Consider the following 10,929-nt stretch of genomic DNA (forward strand, 5'->3'; position numbering starts at 1 on the left):
GTCGGCTGTACGGTTGGCTTGCAACAGACATTCTGGAGGGTGACAGAAAATAAACATTGACTCAATAAGCATTGATAATACCAATTACCTTTTTTAAACCTTAGTGCGCTGACAATAAGCCTACATTAATATTAACCATACAAACTACAAATTAATAAAACTAGAAAAATAAAACTGTGAAAACAGTGAAAAGACTGTTAATAATGTTTTATTTCTTTTTTTTATTATTATTAGGGTGGCCCGATTATGATTTTCTATTGCTGATAACAATTTTTTTCAAGCAAATTGGCCAATTCCGATAGCCGATTTTTTTCCTTTAAGCAAATTTATTTGTTGTTTATTTGCTCTATAACATCTGTCTCCAGCCATTTGAAATGTAATCATGATGCAAACAAAGAGGCTACACACATGTAGCATGATAATTTATTTTTTATTTAAATTAGATTGTATAATTCTAAGACAGCAGACGGACTGAATGAAAACGCAAATTCACTTTCTGTCAGTAGGTGGCGCTTGGAAATCGCAAGTGTCTTAAATGTGAGTGTAAATGCAATGAAGAAAAAATTTAATTTAAATTACAATTTTGCCACAGTTTTTGCATGAACATGTTAAACATATCTAATCGTTTCTGTAATAGCCTACATTTTTATTTAAATTTTGCAACTTATAAAGTGTTAAAATATGTATTCAATTTACATATTAAAACTATTGTATGAAATGGCAAATGTAAATTATATAATTGAATTTTCATTTTCATTTTGCACCAAACGTTGCACAAATGTATGGGGAAATTTAAATTTAAATACAGAAATGCATTGCCATTTTACATATTGCATTTCAAATTGAATATTGCTACCCATAAGCTTCCATACACATGGTACCTGTTACTTGTTACTTGTTACAGTACAGATTGGAGGTTGACCAATCACAGTTGTCTCTGATCATTGGCTAGAGACGCTTATTTAATCATTATAGTGAGAAAGTACGACAGCTTCTAAACCCATACAATTAATAGATTTAATCGGTTATGGTTTATAACGCGCATACATTTCCAAAAAGACAAAAAAGTCCCGAATATTGCATAAATGGAGCATTCGGGTTTTTGAGCCGATGAGCGCCCTCTGGTGGAACATTGAAGGATTGTTTGTGTGACAGTTCTGATGTTTTCCTCTAGTTACGTGATGTAAGGAAGTACAGGACATATATAGTTAAAAAAAATATGCCTGTGAGTTTGATGTAATGACAAAACATGGTTTCACATTATTTTTATTTTTATCGGCCGTCGCCATCGCTACATTTAGGGACGAACAAGAATTCTGTGAGAATGAAAGTTGTAATGAAAGAGAGTTCGATAAGAGTCACTTTTATAGCGATGTGAAACACTGTGGAGAAATACCACTGGCATTATCACATAAACTACTAGTTAAGATACAGATACGAGTGCCAACATGCTATTGTACACGTTGACTATGTTTTAATCACTTCTGTGTGTTTTACAGATGCTCTGCCTCTTGATGAGGTTGATGGTTATGTTATTCGTACTGTGAAGAGAAGTGTGTTTTCAGAGTCTCAGCCCTCTCCTCTGAAAGAGCCCCTGACACTGGCTGCTGTGTCACAGGTCAATAAACCCATCCACTCATCATCATTTACAGAGAACTTGTGCTTCACTGCAGTCAAACCTGGGGATATTGTTGCAGTAACTATATGTAATTTATGAAACAGAAAAATACAATAGAGCTAGTGCCATCTAACCACCAGTCAAAAGTTTGGTCACACCCACCCATTCTTTATCATTTTTCTTGTCCACATTTTAAAATAGTAATAAATTAATCATCATCATCACCACCAATAGCATTGTCGTCGTCAGCATAATTTTGAACTTATTCAGGCTGTTGTTACAAAGAAGTACACTTCATCATACTTTTAAAAAGAGAAATTATGAAAATAATATAGGCTACTTTAAAAGAATATACTTTGGTGCAAACTGAATATAATGTTTCGGACACTTAATTGCATCATGTTAACTGAAATTAAATGAACATTTATTATAGTTTGTAAGAAACGGTCATGAAAGTATACTCGTTAAGTGGCTTTTTATTTCATTAATTTTGTATTATCTGCAATAACTGTTTTTTAAAAGAAACATAGTTTTCCATTTTTATTTTTAACACTTATTTTTTAGAAGGGTGAAGCAGATCACTTAAAAAAAAAAAAATTGAACCACCCAACTCCTCAAATAAATGTCTACTTTAGGTTGTGGGCAAATTATTTTTTAGCTATTATACTCTATATATATATAGCTATTATATATAATGCTAGCTTAAAAATTGGACCCAACACTTACATACCAATAGAAACACTTTATCATACATTTATTTAGTCACAAACAGTTCATTTATTGCATTGAGTTAATTAATTCAGTTAATTTAGTGTTTTTTGTTTGTTTTTGTCAGTTATACTTTTATTAATTGATTCAGTCATAAAGCTTTTAATCAGCTAATGAACTCGTGGGCCACTTGGACTCTTTACAGATCCACCAGTGGTCTGAGGATCACAGTCTGAGAACACTGCTTTAAAACAAAACTGGACCATGGTACCACCACAGTACTTTTGTGTAAATGTTGTTTCTGCATATATTCAGGCTCTTTTGTGTATTTCAGGATGTGTTGAGGAATATTTTGGATCTGAATGAGTCTGTGATTCAGAATGAAGAGTTTGTCCGTTGTGTCAGTGGTGGGAAACTGTTTCCTGGCTCTGTTCCACTGGCACACAGATACGGGGGCCATCAGGTAAAACTGACCGTCACTTCAAACCCGACAGCGATGGCGTAAGACAACCAGAGCAAACATGTCAACCATGTGTTATTATTATTATAGTTTGGTTATTGGGCCGGACAGCTGGGGGATGGAAGAGCACATATGTTGGGTGAATACACAAACAGGTAAAATCATCCTTTTCCATCAGCGTTCAACACAAATCATCAGTTGTTATTGTCAGATGTGACTTTTCTGTTGTAATGCATGTCAACTTTCCCATAATGTTGTTTAAGATTAAAGAATGGAAAGTTTGATCTATACTTACTGGTTTTTCAGCAAATAGATGATTCTGGCATTTTTAAAATCTAATTCTCACTTAATGCTTAAACATGCGTCTGAACAATGACATCTCTCAGTTTAGAACTGACAAGTGTTAACCGTTAGACCGGTATACAATCTCTCTTTTATCCAGAAAAGGTGAAAGATGGGAAGTCCAGTTGAAAGGCTCAGGAAAGACACCGTACTCAAGGTGAATATGAGTTCCTGCTGCTCAATATTTTTGATATGCTTTTTAAGTAATTCTGAGATATATTTAGTTGTAAATGATCTTACATTATGACTCATAGTGTGTGATTCTCTGTCTGGCAGGAGTGTAATGGTTATGCTGTTTACTGTACATGATGTTTTGTGTGCAGGTCTGGTGATGGACGGGCTGTGATTCGCTCCTCTGTGAGGGAGTTCCTGTGCAGTGAAGCCATGCACTTTCTGGGAGTTCCTACCAGCAGAGCCCTCAGGTACACACACACACACACACACACACACACACACACACACACACACACACACACACACACACACACACACACACACACACACATATATATATATATATGCACAATATATATGAATGGACATGCACAAGAAGAGTAATATATGGATTTATCATATTCAAATGTTTGGTGTTGAATATTATTTTTATTTTTATTTATACTTTTTCCATTTTTTTGCCTTTATTGTTTGTCAGTCTGGTTGTGAGTGAGGAACCTGTTTGGAGGGATCCGTTTTATAATGGCAGTGTCATAAAAGAAAGAGGTAAAATACGATCAGATTTGGAAAAATCGAGTAACTAAGTTCTTTATCCTCCTCAGCTTTATGTGATTGTTCTCTGTATCTATCAGGAGCGGTTGTTCTGCGTCTGGCCAAGTCCTGGTTTCGTATCGGTTCACTGGAGATATTAACTAGAACTGGAGAGTTAGATGTCCTACGGTATATTAACTTTAACTTTAACTTGGGAGATAATATTTTTTTCTCACTCTTATTTGCTTTTTAATTTATTTTTATTTTTTATTTTCAGGACATTGTTGGACTTTGTAATTAAAGAGCATTTTAAATCTATAGGAACAAATGACCCTGACAAGTATGTGGTGAGTATCTGTGTCTCTCTGCTGTTTAGCTGTAATACAAGATTATTTTATATTGTCTGATCAGTCTCACTATATTTGAATGGTTTTCATGTTGTGTGAAGGTGTTTTTCTCTCGAGTGCTGAATGAAACGGCACATTTAATCGCCCACTGGATGTCGGTTGGTTTTGCTCATGGTAAGTTCACTCTGCTTTACTTGTTTAGTTATCACATAGATTTATCATTATAGATCGAGCTTAATATGCAAAATGCACAACATCATGATCTGCATCTTCACACAGGAGTCTGCAACACAGATAACTTCAGTCTGCTTTCTATCACTTTTGATTATGGCCCATTTGGATTTATGGAATCATATGACCCAAGTATGTTTCTTTGTCTAACTTAAACTTTCATAATATTAGCAATCATCTTCCTATAAATTTAGTTTTTAAGCTTTTTGTCATTTTGACATTACACACACACACACACACACACACACACACACACACACACACACACACACACACACACACACACACACACACACACACACACACACACACACACACACACACACACACACACACACACACACACACACACACACACACACACACACACACACACACACACAGGGACTCTGTATATTAACCCTACCCCTAAACCTATGAGGACACAGGAAGTGTGAAGATGTTTACGTTGTCATTATACACATTTGTGTCCTCCTAAACCATATACGAGAACACACACACACGCATACATATATATATATATATATGTATACAATACTGCAAAAGTGGAAAATTGAATGAATAGTAAGCTACTTTAGATCTACTATAAATTTTGTATATACTTACAGTATACATACATGGGTTGAGGGGCATGATTAATTGCATCATTTTTTTTATCCATTACTTGTTTTATTTTACTTTATTATATTCTAATAAGTTAAAGTGAAACAGACAGCCATAATAATAACATATAATATTTGTATTGTTAAATGTGTGTTATTGCTTCAGCATTGTTTCCTCTGTATAGATTTTGTCCCCAACACGTCTGATGACGAGGGCCGGTACAGTATAGGAGCTCAGGCTAATGTTGGCCTGTTCAATCTACAGAAACTTCTAGAAGCTCTGAAACCACTGCTGACCTCAGATCAGCTTTCACAGTAAGAGATCCTTTTATTTTCTGTTGGTATTGGTCTGGAATAAATAAGGGTGATTCGTGTCAATTCATTTACTTCAGATCTCAGCAAATATTGAGAGAGTATCCACAAATCTACCATCAAAGGTGAGCCTGTCATTAGACAATATAGATCACTGTATTCCTCTCTGAGTCGTTCCTGATCTCACTTTACTGTTTCTGTTGTAGATTTCATGAGCTGTTCAAAGCAAAGTTGGGCTTTCTGGGAAATGAAGAAAAGGATTCATATGTGATTGCATTTCTTCTAAAGGTAAATATTAGCTGGATTGTTTTTTTCTCTAATTGTACTATAATTAATTCATGTGATAAAGTTATTTGGCCATTCTCAGGAAATGGTGTCATTTGTGACAATAAAAAAAATAAATAAAAAAAAGTAAGGAATCAGTAAGACACACACACACACTGATATATATATATATATATATATATATATATATATATATACACACACACAATTTCATTATAAACTTTTTTAATTAGATAGTGTTTTTTTTAGAATTATATATTTAACGACCAAACTGTCAGAAATAGTTAAGTTCAGTATGGTATCAGTAGTAGATCACACAAATGGCAGCATTTCCTGAGAATGACCCATATAATGTTGTATGATGTGTGATGTGTTGAGCTAATGGAGGACACTGGAGCAGACTTCACTATGACTTTCAGACAGCTGAGTGAAGTGACCCTGTCCCGGCTTCAGAAGGGATCCTTTGCTCCGGTATGTTTCCTCTCCATTCACTCCCACAGCAGCCGCAATATCCATAATCATGATTTCAGTCCATTAACTGTGACTGTGTCTCTCTTGACAGTCTTTGTGGGCTCTTTCAGACCTCTCATCACACAAGCATTTCAGAGACTGGGTTCAGCTGTATTTACAGCGTCTGTCAAGGTAATGTTGCTGTAATGTAAACTCGAACTCTTTAGAGGATTAAAAATGAACATCACTTGATGTGTTAATCGTCTTCTACAGGATAATGAGTGACTCAGATGAAGAACGGCAGCACAGAATGCAAGGTATGTTTTTGTGTATGTTATATGATGCAGTGTTATATATTATGTGTTTATATATTGTTACAGTAACACTACCGCTGAAATGTTCATGATTGGTAAGATTTGTTTTTGAAAGAAGTTTCTTATGCTCACGAAGGCTGCATTTATTTAATCAAAAATACAATAAAAACAGTAATTTTGTATTACTACAAGATATTATAATGTGAGATATTAGTACAATATAAAATAAATTATTCTATTTGAATATACAGTATTTGTGTAATTAATATATTCGTTCAGTTGAATGTAATTTATTCCTGTGATCATTTCTCCAGTCTTCAGTGTCACATGATCCTTCAGAAATCATTCTAATATGATGATTTGCTGCTCAAGAAACATTTGAAAACAGTTGAGCTGCTTAATATTTTTGTGGAAACCCTGATACATGTTTTGATTAATATAAAGTTCAAAAGAACAGCGTTTATTTGAAATAGAAATCTTTTGTAATATTATAAATGTCTTTATTGTCCCTTTTAATGCATCCTTGCTGAATAATATTATTAATTTCTTTAAAAAAAAGCCTTACTGACCGTAAATGTTTAAACGGTAGTGTACGTTTTTTTTACGATGTGTTATGTTGTATTTAATGTTATCAGTAATTTTTCTATTGTTCAGGAGTAAACCCACGGTATGTGTTGAGGAACTGGATGGCTGAATCTGCTATCAGAAAAGCAGAGAAAAATGACTTTTCAGAGGTATTATTACATGTGATGTCAAACTAATATACTGTCATGATCATGCTTATCATATATCTTAGAGTGTTTGCTTTAATATATAACTGTGAAATGAAGACTTGACAATTATACATACAATGTAACATCTTCAGACAGACCATTATGGCTTGTTGACAGTATGTTTGATGTATTTCTAGGTGACACTGTTGCAGAAGACTTTAATGGAGCCATTTATGGAGCAGGAAGAGGCTGAGAGAGCCGGATATGCCAGTGAAGGGTTACAAATTTAAGAATCTATTTCAAATATGCTTCCGTACATAACATCATGGTAAAGAATCTTTTAAGGTTAAGATCTCAGCAAAGTTGCAATTCCTGTTCTCTCCTTATTGCCCAGTTTCACTCAGACTGATGGGATTAGCACACGAATGATTCACTGAGAATCTCAACTTTTGTTCTGCAAATGGCTTTCGGACCCAAATGGCTCTTGGAGCCTTATGCTGATTGAATTAGGATTGGCCAGACCCTCACAGTCTAGGGTGTTACCTTAACCTGTATACTCATTTACATGCTTTGTTTGAACTTGTCTCCACCTTCAAAAGTCCCTCCTCCTAAAATGCCTATAAGACACCATGTAAATTTATATACTTCAGATAATGTTGGAAGAATTGCAGCCACGTACAGCGGTGTTCTCAATAAAGAATAACTTCTGTTGAACGCGATCCCAACTGTCTCCTGGTCTCTGCTTCGATAAAAGAAAACTTTACAACACCAGTAAACCTCCATCCTGGGAGCTCCACCTGCAGATGCAAAGTTTTGGGGACCAGGAGGAGGAGGAGGTGGAAGGGAGGTAATGGGGTCTGGAGGTGGTGGGGGGAGCGAGTCTCCCCGTAAGGTGCAAAACTAGGAGGCGGTGGAGGAAGAAAGTCAGGGGCAGCTCGGCATCTTTCTGGAGGAGGTGGTGGTGGAGGCAGGTCATCCATGGGTGGAGGTGGGAAGGAGGATTGTGGGAATCGAGGTGGAGGAGGAAACTTGTTGACTTTGGTTGTGCTGGCAGGAGGAGCAGGGGGAGGAGGAGGCAACATGGGGTCGGGTGGTGGAGGAGGCAGGGTTTCCATTGAAGGCGGAGGTGGTGGGAAAGATGTTTGGTTGCCAGGACCCTTCAAAAACAAACCAAAAGTAGCATTCAGGAGCATTTCAGATAAATGATGAAATTACAAGGGGATTAAAACAACTCTAAAGGAACCGTCACCCTCTGTGGAAAAGTAGTGTGCTTCATTTTACTGCTCTTGAAGTATACTTTAAGTCTTTAAAGTATATTTAAAAATATATATTTTCAGATAATATATTAATTAAATAAAAGGCCACTCTATGTGTATTTAAAGACACTGCACTTTCATGACTGTTTCTTAACAGAGTTAAGTGCAATTTTAAAAAGTGTACTTTGCAATCATGACAAATTAACAGTTATACTTTTTAAATTATGGTTTAGTAATCTTTTGCAGTACATTTATTAAGATATTGACAAACATACTAGAGCACATGCAAATTTGATTATAATTTCAACTGTAGTGTGTTATTCGTTAATACATTTAATGTTAATATATTTTAAATTTACCAATTGGCAACTTCATCATGACAAATGTGTAATTAAATATTGAAAACATGTCAAGTTTCAATAGAAATAATATATGTATATTTTAGTTTACTATAAATGCTTCTCAGTACATTCGGCAGTAAACTTCATATTTCATTGAAAGTAAAAGTAATTATGAAATGTTATAAAATTATGTACTTAAGTGTGTCAATAAATGTAAACTATATTTTGTTTAATTGCAATTAACATGCAGTTAAGTGTCTGAAAACATTATAGTTCACACTTCAGTATGGTCCATGAACTTATATTATTTATGGTATTATATTATGGTGTTCTTCATTACTAACTGATAGATTTAGAGATACCTTGGTGTCCTTTGGAAGCTGAGGAGCGTGTCCATTCGCAGCTTTGGCTGAAAGATAAACACAAAAATGTAATTAAAATCCTTTTATATATCAAGATCTATGATACATTTTATAACAATCTATTTAGCTCATTATCTCTACCTTTAGGTGTAGGGGAGGGTGTGGATGCACTGGAGGAGGCCTGGATAGTGCGGTTAGCCCAGCTTCCAGTGCCGGCTGCTTTCCTCACAGCGGCTTTGTAGTTTTCATATAACTGCTTACCATACTATGACAAAATCATGACAAAACAAGACCATTAATAAGATAGGTTTTCATTATTATAATTTTTTGACAAAGTAGACAGCTCACAATAGGACCCAACACAATACAGCTACAATTTACAGTATGTTTTTGCATTGTAAACTATAATTTATAATTTAATTTGCTGCATAAAGTTCAACTTAGTGTCTTCTTGCATTTATCATCATTATCTATTTTGGTTTTTGGTGTGTGGCCTGGTTTCTGTTCACCTTTGCAATACGTATCCCAGTCACCCACAGAGTCATGGTCAACTCATCATCACAACACAGATACTTGATGTATTGGGATTCTTTTTGAATTTGAGGATGCTGAAAGCAGATCACAGTGACCATATGAACATGACACACACCTGATATACACACCTGAGAAGGCCAAGATAATAACACTTCATTTAGTTGTTTTCGCTATTGTTTCCCTGTCATTCTCTACAGATTTGTGGAACCATTCATTTTTCAGGGGTTGAATCTTTAATCAATGTTTTTTTTTTTTTTTTTAAACAACAAAAGCTTGGGTAAACAACTTACTAGGGTTTTCAGTATTAGTTCATGCTTTGCTAATATTCATTTTTCTTCAAATTGGACAGTTGGTGATATTAAAATTGTTTTGATTACATATGTTATTGAGCTGCAGTTGCATAGCAGAGACAGTGGATGACACACTAAAATCACAATTTGATTGCCAGTGCCCCTCATGCCACACTTTAGGATTAGTCCTAATATTGCTAAAATGAACCACAAAAATCTTGTGCTTTATAATTTTGAATTATTTCATACATACAAAGAATGCATGTCCCTTTTCTGTCGGAGTCGGGGTTTAATTGTGCATGTATTACATTTATTGCATTTTTTGCGTTTTATTTCCCAATTGCTTGACAAACATAAAACACAGCCCACCCTAACCTAATCATAGCCTGAAACACCCTTGATGATTTGTCATGCTTTCTTAATGAGATGACTGAGATAACAAATGATTTTATGTGGGGAGGGAAAGGAGTTCAAATAGCAAGGAAACATTAATTGCAAGTTATAAAGAAGGAGGATTAGGATTGATTGACTTAGAAGTTAAAAAGAAGGCCATGAGGGTAAAAACGATGAAAAAGTATTTATGTGATAAAGTGGAGTATGGATGGAAAGGTTATATGAAGGATTTGCTGGACAAATGTAGTGGATGTGGGGAAGAAAGGCTTTTTATGGGATTGAAAAAGCCGATGTATGACAAAATGCCGCTGTTTTATCAGGAAGTGCTAAGTGTGTGGGCAGAGGTCATATACAGAAATATACAGTATGAGTGTGAAAATATAAATCAAGTTTTAAAACAACCAATATTTTTATATCCGAAAAAATTAGAATGAAAGAGAGAGTGTTTTATGACAAATTGTAAATGAAAGCAGGAGTGAGACAAGTTAAGGATATAGCATATGATGTAAGAGGGTTCTTACCTAATAGAGCCTTATATGATTGTGTTTCGGAGTGGGATGATGAAATCGAAATGTCAAAAGTGGACTCGATGTGTGAAAATATTAAGACAAGTCTGCCCAGAGCCTGGGGTAGAGAGTATTGAAAATGAAACTGTTAAACCTGGGG

At 35.1% G+C, this 10,929-nt stretch overlaps 2 protein-coding genes across 2 annotated transcripts; one reads left to right on the plus strand and one right to left on the minus strand.

Annotated features, from left to right (window-relative positions):
• Positions 1–1,219: 1,219 nt before the first annotated feature.
• Positions 1,220–8,472, plus strand: LOC309487587 (protein adenylyltransferase SelO-like; the record flags this gene model as incomplete). The annotated part of the gene is made up of 19 exons (XM_082155312.1): positions 1,220–1,225; positions 1,424–1,618; positions 2,661–2,789; positions 2,877–2,941; positions 3,229–3,285; positions 3,452–3,550; positions 3,781–3,848; positions 3,935–4,022; positions 4,111–4,180; positions 4,282–4,354; positions 4,460–4,543; positions 5,199–5,328; positions 5,406–5,450; positions 5,532–5,613; positions 5,989–6,081; positions 6,173–6,252; positions 6,334–6,377; positions 7,029–7,108; positions 7,285–8,472. The coding sequence occupies 19 exons, from the start codon at positions 1,220–1,222 to the stop codon at positions 7,375–7,377; spliced, it is 1,581 nt and encodes a 526-aa protein (XP_082011438.1). The 3' UTR covers positions 7,378–8,472.
• LOC309487782 (uncharacterized protein) lies at positions 6,986–9,848 on the minus strand. Its single transcript, XM_082155608.1, has 4 exons — positions 9,556–9,848; positions 9,188–9,311; positions 9,047–9,093; positions 6,986–8,244 (listed from the first exon to the last, which is right to left on the minus strand). The coding sequence occupies exons 1-4, from the start codon at positions 9,676–9,678 to the stop codon at positions 7,777–7,779; spliced, it is 762 nt and encodes a 253-aa protein (XP_082011734.1). The 5' UTR covers positions 9,679–9,848; the 3' UTR covers positions 6,986–7,776.
• Positions 9,849–10,929: the final 1,081 nt, after the last annotated feature.

This window comes from Leuciscus leuciscus (assembly GCF_965113295.1).
Source record: "Leuciscus leuciscus genome assembly, chromosome: 23".
NCBI classification, from domain to species: Eukaryota; Metazoa; Chordata; class Actinopteri; order Cypriniformes; family Leuciscidae; genus Leuciscus; species Leuciscus leuciscus.

What these genes read in the sequence shown, in the direction of transcription:
- LOC309487782 (XM_082155608.1), bottom strand. Translation starts at nt 9,678, where the DNA reads ATGGTCACTGTGATCTGCTTTCAGCATCCTCAAATTCAAAAAGAATCC. An exon ending in CTGGGATACGTATTGCAAAG is followed by an intron (nt 9,312 to 9,555) that starts GTGAACAGAAAC and finishes ATTTTGTCATAG; the next exon opens with TATGGTAAGCAGTTATATGA. An exon ending in AGCTTCCAAAGGACACCAAG is followed by an intron (nt 8,245 to 9,046) that starts GTATCTCTAAAT and finishes TTGTTTTTGAAG; the next exon opens with GGTCCTGGCAACCAAACATC.